The following is a 15,725-nucleotide window of genomic DNA, read 5'->3' as shown; positions in this document are numbered from 1 at the left end:
GGGGCGCTATTAGGCATCTTCTGAGAGAGTAGAGAACCTCCAGATCAAAACACAGGTGAAGAAGCAGCAGAAACAAGCGATAACTGCCTAAAGTTACCGAAGGAAATGTCAACCCAGATCATTATTCTGAATTCCATCCAGATGTAGTCTTTAACTAAAACGAAGAACGACACACTGCTTACTAATGTTTTAAAATAAAAAAATGTTGTATGCCAAATCAAAGTTGTGACCAACAAAGAAAAAAAAATATCTTAAAACATCAGAACATTTGAACTTTTAAAGACAAGGCAAGGTTAGTTCAGGTTATAAAATGTCTAGAGGGGCAAATGTCCTGAAAAACATAATATTTTGAATTAATAATCCACTGTATTTAAAATTTTATCATTTTTAAAAAAATAATGATTAAGATGCATTCACTACTGTACATGTATTTCCGGTATAAGGAAACAAACAATTTATCACTGCTTTTATATGATACACAACATGACATTTTTATCATTAAATTAAAACTTGTCTTAGTTGTAGTTCTCAAAACCATAGGAAGCCAACATGAATGCAAAGAGTAAATTTCTAAAAGACATGTTTAACTATATATATATATATATATATATATATATATATATATATATTAAATCACAGACAATATGTCATTGACCCACCTGCCAATTTTGTTTTTGAACACCGGTCTAGACTCTAGAGGAAGACAGCTTGTGGAAAGAGGACACGTACCATCAGGGCTACAAACTAGTTTCAAAAGTAGTTGCACATATGCGTCCAAACAGTATTAATCACGAGAAGGGCCTGACAGCGCCAACCTATTTTTGTCACCGGACTAGAAGCTGAGGGCTCAACTTGTATCTCATTAAAACTTAAATACAACACAAATTATATTGAATCCAGCTTGTATTACTGGGATTCATAAATCGTTGATGGCTTTGGCTTGAGGTCAAGCCACTGACGGCAGAGCTAATGTTGATGTTGTGTCAACAGTCATCTTCCACAGGGATGGAGCATGTTTGCTCACAAACCCAACAGGAACGTGAGAGAACTGCATTAAGTGTGTTCATAATTTAGCAGAAATGTACACATCAGTGTCATTATCAATTGATGAAAAATGTATACAATATTTACCTCAAAATGAAACCACATTAACACGCGGGTCACCTTAAAATACAAAGCTTTCACGCACCAACAACTACATGGCAACAAGATCAGGGGTGTTTAACGGCTGGCAGGTTTGTCCGCTCCTAGCTTTTTCCACTGGCTTTTCTCGATCAGGTTTGCCGTGTGACTGTGGTGGAGGGCAGCTTGAAAAGCTTCGGAATTGAACCTCTGACCACAGAGAGAGCTGCGCCAGGGTTTTGAAATACCCCTCCACAAATACACCTCCCATCCAGAGAGCTCTGGTGTGCACTTGCCTCTCACCACCCAGACATGTAGGCGCTGTTGGCAAGAGAATGGATCCTCCTGGACCTCCTCCCTCCGCTGGAGTCGTAGACTCGCCAAGTTTTCCTAATGCAATGTGGCTCGACTTCACTTGGTGAGGTAAAGTCTGCTTAAAGGGATAGTTCACTCAAAAATAAATACCTTCATTACTCACCCTCATGTCGTTCCAAACCCGTAAGACATTGATTGATCTTTGTAACACAAATTAAGTTATTTTTGATGAAATCGGAGAGATTTCTGTCCCTCCATTGACAGCTATCCAACTATCACTTTGGTGCTTCAAAAAGGTCTTAAAGAGGGCGCGAGGGCGGGACAACCTGTCACTCAGATGACATCACAATGATCAAGTCATTGTCAAAATCAAGTCATGGCCTATATTTCTTGTATTCACTTGGAAATATATCACAATAAGGAAGAAAAGAGAATCGAAACTTTCGTTTCATGCCGACTTCAACTTTACCACAAGATCTGCAGAGGAATTGTGATATTTAACCAAAAGGAGAAATACGATTTTTTTTTAGCCTCTGCTTGATTTGAGCAAAACAAATAGACAAAACTTCATATAATAAAAGCAGCTACTTAGAAATATTATGCCATTTTGTACATTTCAATTTTGTGCAGGTTGCAGATCATTCTTTGACGTAACAAATCAATTAATCAAAGCTGCATCTGTTATTTCATGTTTCTGAAAGCAGGCTCAACGGTCCTCATAGACAGCTGGGGTGAAGAGGAACAGAGCGATGGACTGAACGTGGCAGATAGCCAGAGGAGAGCCGCTGCATTTTAATGCGAGCTAGACTGTGTGTGTGTTGGTGCTCAAAGTGGGGAAAAAATAGGTGCTGGTACTTCCTTTGATTAGCACTGCCAAATTTAACTCATTAGATCAGCTAAAATGTTTAGTAGAGGTAAATTTAATTAAAATTGTTTTACTCTATCGTGTCATTTTTTAAAGGCAATTAGAATCGAAGAGCAGCAGCACAGTGAACATTAGTGTTTAAAATCACAAAAGTACTAATCATTTTTCGTCTTAATTTAATAACTATACTTAATGATTATGATCATATGATTTATATTTATCATAATTTAAAATTGAATCAAAGGTACACTCTAAAAAATGCTGGGTTGTTTTAACCCAATTTTGGGTCAAATATGGACAAACCCGAAATGTTGGGTTAAAAATATAATGTAAAAATTTAACCCAACGGCTGGGTTAGTCCATATTTGACCCAAAGTTGGGTTAAAACAACCCAGCATTTTTTAGAGTGTAATCTTTTGCTTGTCTGGTGAAATTTAAGTTCACTAATATAACCTATTTTTTTGGGAAACACTGTTGATTGTCATCCGAAAACCTTTGCTATCCATCCTCCAAACCGCTTATACAGTAAAACAGTGATATTCATTGAAATAACAGTTTTCTATTTTAATATATTTTTAAAATGTATTTTATTCATGTGGTTTAGTCATGTGGTGGTAATAACTTATTCATGTGGTGGTAATAACAATATAAATGTAATTCTTACATTTACTTTATAAAAATCAGTGATGATTTTTCACTGCAAAAAAGCATGTGTACCACAACCTGAAAGTGGAAGGTTTTAGAATGACACTAAAAGGCCTTTCCCTTGCTAAAACAAACAATAGTACGCCCAAATTCACAGTGCTCATAAAAGAGTAAGCAAGAAGTACCTGTAAGACCTACTACTTCAGCTGGGATTCTGAAGTGTGCGATTGTGTCCTACTCCTACTATCCCATGAAGCCACTGGAGAGGATTTGTGAATGGTGGTGAAGCGACAACTGACGCTGGTAGGTCACATGATAATGACAACATGGCAGATGAAGTTCACATTATTCAACAACACTTTATTCACATTATTCAACACTTTATTCATATTATGGCCGGGGTGGAGTTATGCTGACAGTTTGAGGAGCCAATGGTGAAACAAGGTTTAATCACAAGCTCTTTTTAATACTTTTCATTGGGTGGCAAAGAGTAAAGTGTGACGTATAGTAATGATTTATGGAAGAAAAAAAAAGATTTTGAAGGTTTCTGCCCAACAGTTACAGAGATATTTTAATTTTGTATTAATATATAAAGTAATTTTCTTACAGAATTTTAGCAATAGAGTAAAATAATAACAATAATTTATAAAATATATATATATAATTTCTCCTCATAGTAATTGGGCCCCCCTGGACCTGTGAGCATAGGCACGAGCCCAGAATGCCTATGCATAAATCCTACCCTGTGTACAATAGATTTTTCAACACCGAAACACTCGAAATTTGTGCATCAAATACGATACGGTAATAATTATAGTGTTAATCTACCACAGTGTGCACCGTCCACCTCTGAAGGGCGGTAAACGACGCAACAAACTCATAAACTGGAGTCTACGAAGGGAGTTAAGCGAGGAAAATAGTGAAAACAAAATAAGCGGCTCTCAGAAACCTGTGGGAAATGAGTGATTAGAGGCGCACAAAAAGAACGAGTTCTATAAATCGGTGTTTTGCCCCCTGAAGCAACGTGGAGAACAGCAAAGGGGCCACATTACATTCCTCAAGTGAAATGATTTTTCAATTAGTGTGTGAACTGCGTTTGGAACTTAAAAGAGGGAGAGTCTATAAGAGGAGGGGTCTCAGATTCAATCAGTTCAGCTGCAGATGGAGGACACTATGCGAATGTGTTGAGGGGGGGTTGGCGTCACCGCAAGGGAATGTCTCTCGCTCGCTCACTCTGTCTCTCTCTCTCTGTCTCTCTCTCTCTGTCTCCTCCCCAATCGTCTGCCCCTGGAGCCAACGAGAGACAATTGTTTAGTCTAAATCCTGCTAGTGCAGGGCTACACACTCCAGACCCCCACCACACACGACAAAATCATGGGCAAAACACACAAACAAGAGGAAATGTGCAACGAAAAACAACAGTGAACTTCAAGAACAGAAAATCTGTGCATTTGCTGCTTTATTTTGAAGTGTCGCGCAACAGACAGCTGTATACGTGATACACGCAGCAAAAAACACAGACGGCACGCTGACATGACATGCAATACAGCCCCGAGCAGTGACACACAAGCACACATGCATTTGGTAACCCATAGTGAACTGCTATCAGAGTACAGATCAAAAAACGTGGAAATGCTTGATAGATTGAGACAGCCAACTCCTACTTCCTGCCCTCCCCCACAGACAGACGGGCAAATTCCTTAAGGCCGACGACAGCTCAGACGCAGACGCTAATACACACAGGGCAACAAACACACCGCTGCGGTGGGACCACGGTGTGTCTCGGAAGAAAATATCAGGAAACATCACAGAGCGTCACGTCTGTGCTAATTTGCACTCGTTTTATTGTTCCGCAGAGATAATAATCTTTGCACGTCAAACGCTAAAATTAAAGTGATGGAAAACCTCAAAGGAAATGATATTAAGAACAGACGTTTGAAATCATATATTTGGGTAATCACAGAATGGGATTTAACGTAATACTTCTCTGTATGCTTTATATAGCGCTTTTTTACGTTAAAAAGCGCTATATAAATAAACGTGACTGTGTGCAATTTTATGTTAACCCCTTTGGTGTGATAAAAAGAAAGAAATGTGAAAACCAGAGTAGGCCTACCACCTTTTAAGAACAAACAGCAGCACATACTTACAGCGTACTCTGGTATTAAATAATAATATGGTAAAACTTTCAAAATAGAGATGGAGCAGGGAACTTCTTTTATATTTTGTAGAAAATTAAGTGTTGCACTTTAAGACTGGCCAATTCGTGTAGTATTGCATGGAGCAAAATACTAATATTTTAATTTGACTTAATTTATTTGAATGTACTGTAGGATAACATGAAAACTTTAGATAAAGCTTTTAAACTGTAGAATGTTAACAGCTAACTTAATAATGTCACATTTAATTAGCAGCCGGATACTCCCTGTTGAAGACACGTGTTACACGGTACTGAATGATTAGCAAACCACCATAACAGAATCATTTCTGAATAATCATGTGACACACTCCTGGAATAATAATGCTGAAAATACAGTTTTGCCGTCACAGGAATAAATTTGATTTAAAAAAACATCCAAATAGAAAACAGTCATTTTAACTTGTAATGATATTTTATAATATAACTGTTTTTAATGTATTTTTGATTCATAATAAATGGAGCCTGTATGTGACCGTCACCATAGACTTTGTTTTAAAACATAAAAAACAGTACTGTATATAAAAAAATGGTAGTGGTATCAACTGCCAACTTCCATATACAGTATCATGATTGCAATCATTGTTTGCTCCTGTATTATAAGTTATTGTGGTCAAAGTCACGTTGGATAAAAGCATGTAATGCAATATATATATATATATATATATATATATATATATATATATATATACATATATATATATATATACATATATACACAGAATGATTTAGCAAAGCCTGAGAAATTCTGCCACAAGCTGCTAGTTTGTCAGACTCAGCAAGTACAGATACTGTGTCCAAGAGATGAGACAAGACACAGGCTTAATTGTGTTTCTAACAGGGTGCACAGTCCATTATCCAGAAATTGATGCACAGTCCTGGATGCTCCACAGAACGTCCTTGATCAAGAACACAATCTCTTTCTTCATGGCCCAGCTAGAATCTCATACCACGGCCCGTCATCTCAGAAAAGCGCCAATACTGTGTATGAACTATCGCCAGAGCCATAATGGTCATGTTACACGTGTGTGTATGTGAGTAATGAGTGCTAATGGGCTTAGCAGAGTGGCAAAAGATCCATAGCTTCATGCTCTCACAGCGGTCACAGACGGGGTAATGGCTCTCACACACCGTACAGCCTCCCCTTCATCTTAATCTTTTCCATGCTCGACAAACCGCCCTGTCGCTGGTTCCTGAAAGGCCCAGCCCCAACTGCAGCACATTGCAGTACTAAACTCCCTCAAGTGAAACTAACTACCCATGCAGATCTAAATCACTGTGGCAGCTCCTAACGGCTTTAAAATGAGCTTGCGATGAGTCCCTGAACCGGTTTACCAGCATGGTTGGACAAGACCACACTTTTAATTACCACGTCGTCTCCATTGTGTGGTCTCTTACCTCTGTAGTCACAAGCGCAAAGCTGAAATCACATTCCTTGCGGGACCTGAGGGTTTGCAGGACAGATAATGGTGGAATATTACGTGACCTAGTATGATCACTTTAACTAAAGACAATTTGTATGGGGATAACACTCAGATGAAATGAATTTGCCAAAGCTTTTGTTCAAGAGATTGACTTTATTTGAAATGTGAATGTGCCATTTCTAGTGCGCCCTATGGGTTCAACCATAGATGATATTGAAAATCAAAGCTTAAGTTATGACTCACAGTAACTGTAAAAACAGAATAGTTCCTCCATTTCTCAAGGAATATTAGGTTATTTTCATGACTGGAAATTAATAGGAGATATTTCTGTGGATGGATGCGCTTGCTGCATTCAAAGACACAAACAAACAGAGCATTAACAACAAAGTACTATGACAATACCAACATATTGGACACGTTCCACCATGATAGGAACAATTGAAGTACCATGCACAAACTATATGGTAAAGTGAACTGAAACTGAATGTATGGTGATTTTGATTTTTATTTAATGCAAATTCTTGAATATTAGAGAATCTAAGGATGCTTTCAGTTCAACTTTAAGCTACACTCATTCATGTCTGGGTTATGTTTTGCTGCCTCTTATTCGTCCCAGTGGTCTTGGACTTCATACCGACAAATCAACATTGACAAGCTTTTCTTTTTCTTATCAGAGCAGCCTGGTTGACTTTTGTTGTAGGCCTATTTCTGTTTTTTCTTTTTTTTACATTCTACTGTTCAAAAGTAAGACTGTTTTCAGTAAGACTGTGTTTTTGAAAGAAGTCAAGTCACTTCTGCAGTCAGTGCTCATCAAGGCTGCATTTCCTTGATCAAATACAGTTAAAAACATTAATACTGTTGTGAAATATTATTACAAATTAAAATAAATAATGTATTCGTGAGATGTCAAAACTGAATTTCCAGCATCATTACTCCTTCAGAAATCATTATTATATGGTGATTTGCTGCTTAAACATTTCTATCAATGTTGATAACAGTATTGTGTAGCTTAACATTTTTATGGAAACCATAGTACATATTTTTTTCAGGATTCTCTAATAGACAACAATATTTTATTTAAATATAAATTATAAGATAAATCTATTTACAAAGTGGTCTTTTTATTTTTCACAGAACTCTTTAAAATTGCATGACTGCAGGTCATGTGATCTCAACATGGCAGCCTCCATGAGTTCACGCCATTTGAAACATTTGTCAAAAGTTCTAATTTCTTAAGGAGTAAAACATTATAAATCTGGACAAATGGCTGGGTGCACCTTTGTGTAATAGAGCACAACTAACACTTTCATATTTCCCTAATCACTTCTCCTTCCATCCTCTCCATAATCTACACTAAAAAGTGGAGACGGAGACCGTTATCTCACCAAGGTCAAGGCAGAACCTAAAATACATGTCCAACCATCAACAGTGCAGTTAGCTCACATAAAACAAAAACTACCCTACAAAACTCTGTATGTCTAAGTAACGCTTAATTAGAGAAAAGGCTTGAATGAATTCTTGCGTACAGCTTAGGGAAAAATATCCATTCATCACATTCCTGTAGGGACTTTTCAAGGGTCTCAAAACAATGAATGGTACAATAATCACATGCTTCTGATCTGATGACTAACTGCACATAACAACAGGGTAAACAGGCACAAATGGCCGACACACAGCATGGTCGATCTGATCCATATGAAAGCAAGAAACAGACATCAAAACACACTCTCTGATAATTTTCCCCAGTATACACACAGCTTTATTTTTAACTTGATCCTGCACTATTGCCAACATTTTCATAAACATTTTTTTGCAACAGTCCTGGTCCTAAAACAGACATATGAGCAAGAAACCAACCATCCAAATATCCCCAAAAGCACCTCTGCTGTCTGTGTAACTGACCAACGCATAGTCAAAACACTTTAGTATAGACTAAAATATTATACTGACATCAAACTACAAAAAAAAAAAAAAAGGATTCACCATGAGACACCATCAGGAAACATTGTCAAATCATTTGCTGCATTCAAAGGCAAACACATTTCTGACAAAACAAGAGTATTAAAAAAAATACGAATACAATGGCAATACCAAGATTTTAGGACATGCCCCATAATAAAAAACATTCTTTGTAAATACCAAACACTGTACAAAAAATGTAGTCTATACTATCAATAAATTATGACAACATATGTTTTTAAATTGCAACTCATTAAAATAAGTTTTTAAAATAAAGTCATTTTTAAGTCAGTTTAATGTCATTTAAGTTGAAACTACTTAAACATTCAAGTTGATTGTACTTAGAATTTTAAGGCAGCGAATCTTTTTACAGTGTTAGTACATTAGTAAGGTAATAATTCAGAAACGTGAATTATAATATTGCCATCTGACACCATCACGGGACCAATAGGCTGACGATGTTTTCAGGAAATGCAGCTCACCACAGTACTAAAGTAAAGACTGCACAAACTAATTTATCACAAAACCAGCAAGAAAAATGTAAGCTACAACTAAACTGCAAATTCAATATAAACAATTAACTTCTGCCTATCCCCAATATTCAGGAATATTATCTGGTCTAGCTCTGATCTTTCTATAGCACTAAAAGCACCTGCTTATGTAGGTTGACCAGTTCAAAGTAAATCCACTTTAGCTTAACTAGACTAACATACTGAAGGAACCCTTCAAGTTCAAGCTAGTGACATTGATATTGAAAAAAGATGCACCTCAACTCAGTTATAGTGAACCAGCAAAGCAACATGAAGCACGACAGTCCATACAATTCACATTTGTACAGTAAACTGATTCAGTTCACTTCACATTAGGTGTCCATGCTGCAGCGCTTAGTGGTTTTAATGAACATGCACATACTGTATAACATGTACTCTGTAATAAGGATACACATAATATTAGTTAAATAGTATAAATGTAGATCTGAAGCATATTTACCAGCCACAGCACCGAGCAAAAGCATTGAGCACAGCCCCAGTGACAGTACTAATGTTCGGTTTAGGATCCGCACTTTCATCCTGATGATAGTCCTGATGCTTCTGGATGGGTTCAGCTCCAAAAAAAAGTTCCAATAGATTTCCTTTTCCCCCTTCTTCTCTATCCAACGAAGTTCAAGCTCATATGCTCGGAGGGAATCGTGCGAAATGAGACATGCAGATATAGATTTGGAGGCAATGCATGATTTTAGATGCCTTTGGGTTTCTGTGTGCTTTTATAAATAGATAATAAACACATATTCTCCATGCTGGTTCAGAGTTCGAGCGATTAACTTAGCCTACACTTCATGCAATGTCTGTGATCCACGTCCTCGCATGTCTTCAGCCTTTTAAGAGAGGGCTCAAAATTTCTGTGATCACGTCTCGGTTGTTATCAGCGTTTATAAACAAGATTTAGTTTCGATCTATTTGGTTCTGGTCCAGACGCTCGAGCAGTAACGTTATCTCAATATGGGTCAGGTTTCTTCGTGTCAGTCCGCTTTAGTCGATGTTTAGCTTCACGAGCTGGCGACATGCCCAACATTTCCCGGCTTTATCTTATTTTATTATGCATAATGTATCTGAAATTAAGTCAATCTAGGGCAGAACGCGTCAAACCCATCGGTTGTTGGTTCAAGCGGCTGAACAGGAGCGACATTGAGTCCGATCCAAAGCGACAGAGGCCTTCGATAAACAGCTCAGTGACTCTCAGTCGATGATGGTCGGTAAACTGATCGCTGGGTCAGGATCTGCTCGAGTAAATTAACGCATTTCTCCCGGTGTGGATGATTATCGCCCCGCGGATCGTGTTGAGCTCCTGCGGCCGCTCTCGGTAACTTCAGCTCCGCCTAAAGCAGACACATGAAGGGTAGCCAGTCCTACTCCTCCACCCCCCCTCTCCCTCTCCCTCTCCAATCCAATTCAAAATTGTCTCGCTTTCTTTCTCTCCTTTCACCCTTACAAATTTACCATGGTTACAATAGTTTTCGCCAAAACACCACGCTATTACAGCATTTTATAAGCAAAGGTTACTTGTAATTATTTTAAAGTTGAAGCCTGGGAGGACTGCTTGTATTCTGATTGCAGTCTATGGTTGATCCTATCAAAGTTGTGCAAGGTTAGGCCAGACGATCTTTCCATACAAACAGCGCCCCCTGGTGACCGACACCCTGTAACGGTTCATATGAGGTGAAGCAACAAGGCCTCAAAAGACCACGAGAGCTCTGTCATTAAAATCAAGTGCTCTGTAATTGATTTTTAGACGTTGACAGAGCAGTAGTCACACATAACACACAGATTTGATGGTGTGCGTGTTGTAAAAACTACAGTGAAAACATTTATATTTATGCATTTGGCAGAGATGCTGTAGCCCTCAATCAGGTCATGGGGTCTATACCCCTGCAAACATGCCCCTGCGGGGCCGACGCTGGCTTTTTGTGGGCACAGTGGGCTAGGGCCAGCCCACGCCAAACCTAAACAGGCCCAGTGCGGGTTGCCCAGACGAGGCCCACAGCTTTGGGCTCACTGCGGGCTATCAGTGAGCAGCCCACACTAGCGGGCTGCCCACATTAAGCCCATGATGGCCCACTGTGGGCCATCCCATTCGGGCCCATGAGCAGGTTTTGCACCTTTGGGCCCATGCGGGTTTAGTTTAGGTAGCCCACATTTTCATTTGCCCACATGCCCACAATGTCGTCAGTACGTCCTCTAATCATAATAACTTGGTAATTTTAATTCTCTTAAAAAAAAAAAAAATATATATATATATATATATATATATATATATATATATATATATATATATATTAAGAGAATAAGAAAGCACTAATAATATATATATATATATATATATATATATATATATATATATATATATATATATAAAGAGAATAAGAAAGCACTAATAACTTGGTAATTTTAATTCTCTTAAAAAAAATAAACAATTTAAATATATATATATATATATATATATATATTTAAATTGTTTAAAAATGTTTTATTTTTTTAAGATATATATATATATATATATATATATATATATATATATATAAGAGAATAAGAAAGCACTCTTTATATAAAGATGGTAATGAAATTACGGGCCTGTTGCAGTTTCATTCCACACTTTATGTTACATATTTATATTACACGTTGCTCTTTATATTGTAGGCCTTTATATAATACAGATGTCATGAAATTGCTTTACAATAAAAGTAAAAGCAAAATGGTATTAAAAAGCATAATTGTCAACTGAATGGGTCATAGAACTACACAATGAGTTTAAATTCATTATATAAAATTAAAGATATTTTAAATTGTTAAATGTTATAATTCTAGATGTTTATTTAAATGCTGCGTGCCTTTTGACGTGTTCTATGGTTTCAATATGGGCGTACGTGCGCGAGTCGCATTCAAATCTGATTCAAAGACAGGAGCGCGCGCGAGCAGATGGAAACCATGGAAACGAGGAAACCCATCAACTGACAAACAGCAAACTAGCGTCTCTCACTGTTGTTTTCTCTGCTTTCAGGTAAGTCTAGTTACCAAAATCACACAAATAATACATACAAACCTTCCTGATATATGTCTTACGTGTAATTGATACACTTCTGTTGAATATTTACTTTATAGCAATAGTTTTGTGTCTTCGTTAAAGTCCGTTAGCATCTGACTGAACCGTTTTCAGAAGAGCTAACGTTAAGTTGTTTACGTTACAATTGAGCTCTTGTTTTACATAAGTGTGGGTTTTTAACCACATTTTTGTGTTGATAACAGTTTTTGATAGTTTTGTTTTGCTGGTAATTTGTCAATGGGTGATTGGAAGTTAGCTAAGTTAATTTATTTAACCTTGAAAGAATTCATTGTAACGTACTTAATGACGTCATTTACAAATATTGGTAATAAGTGATTTCAGAAGGAACAGGAAAAAAACACAACAAAGGGGAATTATTGTTTAATCATGATAATTATTTCATATGCATTATTGCACAATATATTACCTTAAGATTTTTTATGTATATTCTTTAGCTATGCTCTAGCTTGCTTCCTTGTATTAAACCCTTTGTTCTATTGTAAATTCAATGTAGCTAATATTGTTGGCTCTGTGACACATTGCATGTTATTTTCTTGAAGATCATCATAGATGTCCTGCTGCACCCCCTGGGGTCCAAGACAATCTCCACGGCTATGACCTCGACTATAGTAAGCAAAACTTCATACATACTGTTTAATTGTTGTGGGTCTGTAGGATTTATGATTTTGAATGAAGTCTCTCACTTTAAATTCATTAACTACAGTTTTTTTCAGTGACATTGTACTTGAGAAGCTAAATAATAGGTGGCAAATATAATGTTATAATAGTCATAGTTATAATAATTCAGGATAATAGTCATGGGTATATATATATATATATATATATATATATATATATTATTTTTTTATTTTATTTTTTCTCTGGGTGTGTTTTTAATTATGTTGGCCAATGAGACACCATACTGTCCAACTCAAAGCTATTTTTTTATGTATGTTTGACTGATAAATACTGAAATTCTTTTTACTTTCAAATGCTGAATTCAGGGGGTTATGGCTGTGCTCTTGTTACCAGATGAGATATCATTTGATCCTGTGATTCTTCAGGACAAGATCTTGATGCCATCCACACCCAGTACATGACGAAGGTGAGTTTCACAATAGCTATATCACCATCACAAACCAAGAGGCCAAACACAACAGGCCTTCATCCATATGAACTCACCCATATGTAGGAATAGGTTCCGAAACCCGGTATTAAACATTAAACGGGCCCTGGGGCCAAATTAAGGAAGACTGCAGTATCGATAAGCTCAGATGTTATCAGTTCTGCTGACGGTACTGAAAAAATTACACACACACTATTTATTATAGACATTATCTTGTGTCATTGTCATGTGTTTTTCAGGCTGGTTGTTTGTCATTTTGTAAGAGTAGAGAGAGGCTGTACCTCAGTGAAGACTTATTTTACATTAGATAATTCAATTTCCGTACCTGATAAGTTAGATTTTCCGAAAAAACTTCATGCACTGCTTATTTCAATTGTATTTTTCTTCTATTGAATTTATCAATACTTGTAATTTTTTATAATTTTCAATGCAGATTCACTCAATAATCTCTTAAAAATTTGTTTTTATATCGCAATATATATAGCAGCAGATAAACAAAATATTTTATTTAAGGTTTTTAGTATTGTGCAGCTCTAATATTGAGCATTTAACCTGATTGAACCTGGAATTGTTATAATAACCTGGAATAATTTGTGATACCAGATGTATGATTATGTATGATAGATTTTGAACTGTATTTTTTTTTTTGCAGGTTTTCTGGGATCCACAGTGGAAGGCATCAAGGCGTGAGATGTTGGCTGGACAGATGTACCTGTACACCACACCGACCTCTGCTTTTACATGGATGGCGGATTACTATCATGTTCTGTAAAGGTTTCATTATAGCAAAACAGAGCACCTGTGACAGTGGAATCTGTAGGTGTAACGTAGTCAGTTAAAAGTAGTCAGGTGTAAAGTAGTCACAGAGAGAACGTTTTTTTTTTTTAAGTTTCAAACTTTTTTCTCTTTCACAAAAAACACTGCAGTTACAGCTTTTCAAATTCTTCATTGGATGTGTACAAATAATTTTCTTTTTTTCAAATCACAAAAAGGGCTGTGCAAAAATTAATTGCAATTAATCGCATCCAAAATAAAAGTCTGTGTTTACATAATATATTTGTGTGTGCTGTATATAATTATTTTGTATATATAAATACCTATGCATGCATGTATATATTTAAGAATTATTTGCACTTAAATTCTGTGTATATATATATATATATATATATATATATATATATATATATATATATATATATGAATACATAATCTATATTATATAAATATAAATATTTTATATATGAATAACACATTTTCTTAAATATATACATGCATGTGTGTGTATTTATACAATATAGGGCTGTGTAACGATTAATTGCATCAAAAATAAAAGTTTGTGTTTACATGATATATGTCTGTATAATTATTTTGTATATATAAATACACACATATGCATGTATATATTTAAGAAAAATGTGTTATTGATATATCAAAGATTTATATTTATGTATAATATTAATTTTGTATAAACATATATACAGTACAAACATGCAAATATTTCTTAAATATATACATGCATGTGTGTGTATTTATATATACAATATAATTATACACACTACACAAACGTATATAATTTATGTGAACACAAACTTTTATTTTGGATGCGATTAATCGTTTCACAGCCCTAATACAAAATAATTATATACAGCACACACAAATATATTATGTAAACACAGACTTTTATTTTGAATGCGATTAATCGCAATTAACTTTTGCACAGCCCTGTAAGAAATGTATGCTGACATTTAAGGCACGGCCACACGGGGTTTGAGCATATGTGACTGTGAATGAAAAGTGAAGTGTGACCACATGAGAATAGCCAAACAGTATAGATGATTCACAAAATTATACACCAAGAAATGTGCATAATTGGCCAAAATGTTACTGTTTATCAACAAAAATATGACCCTATGAGTTTGGTAATTTTTAGAATAGGATTTGTGCACCTGCAATGAAGAATTTAACTGATGTTTTGTGTAACTGATGTGTTGTGTTTGTGAGAGAGAGAAAGCAAAGAAAAAGAGGTTTGCAACTCATAAAACATTTTCTCGAAGACTAAAAATCTACAAATTGCACTGTTATAGGGACTCTGTTTAGTTTCAATATTACTAGATATAATACAGTGTCAATCTTATTAACTACTATTTATTTTGTATAAAATCATAATACAGTATACAGGTAAACAATTTGGAAACATTTTGGAAGAAGTCTATTCTGCTTATCAAGCTTGCATTTATTTGACAAACAAAAAAAAACAGTAATATTGTGAAATTTTATCATAATGTAAAACAGCTGTTTTCTATGTTTCTGTTTTTTATGTGAATATATAATAGTGTAATTATATTATATATAATAACCTGAATTTAATGTTTTATGTTTTGTAATTAATAAATAAATTGATTTGAAATCCCTTTGACTTCTGTACATTTGTGAATATACAGAAATTAGTTATGTGGTGACAGCATTCAGATGTAT

At 35.7% G+C, this 15,725-nt stretch overlaps 1 protein-coding gene and 1 long non-coding RNA gene across 2 annotated transcripts in view; one reads left to right on the top strand and one right to left on the bottom strand.

Annotated features, from left to right (window-relative positions):
• bmpr2b (bone morphogenetic protein receptor type 2b) overlaps positions 1 to 10,448 on the bottom strand; it is a 67,483-nt gene extending 57,035 nt beyond the window's left edge. The window contains exon 1 of the mRNA XM_039683646.2: positions 9,518 to 10,448. Coding sequence (XP_039539580.2) covers positions 9,518 to 9,596 — 79 coding nt within the window. The 5' untranslated portion in view covers positions 9,597 to 10,448. The remainder of the gene's footprint in view (positions 1 to 9,517) is intronic.
• A 1,289-nt stretch (positions 10,449 to 11,737) lies between these two features.
• LOC120492882 (uncharacterized) lies at positions 11,738 to 15,646 on the top strand. Its single transcript, XR_016169304.1, has 4 exons — positions 11,738 to 12,082; positions 12,685 to 12,753; positions 13,129 to 13,229; positions 13,903 to 15,646. It is a non-coding gene; the product is annotated as an uncharacterized LOC120492882 (long non-coding RNA).
• Positions 15,647 to 15,725: the final 79 nt, after the last annotated feature.

This window comes from Pimephales promelas, chromosome 7 (genome assembly GCF_988280905.1).
Source record: "Pimephales promelas chromosome 7, fPimPro1.hap1.1, whole genome shotgun sequence".
NCBI lineage: Eukaryota > Metazoa > Chordata > Actinopteri > Cypriniformes > Leuciscidae > Pimephales > Pimephales promelas.
This window is presented reverse-complemented; position numbering and strand designations above follow the sequence as displayed.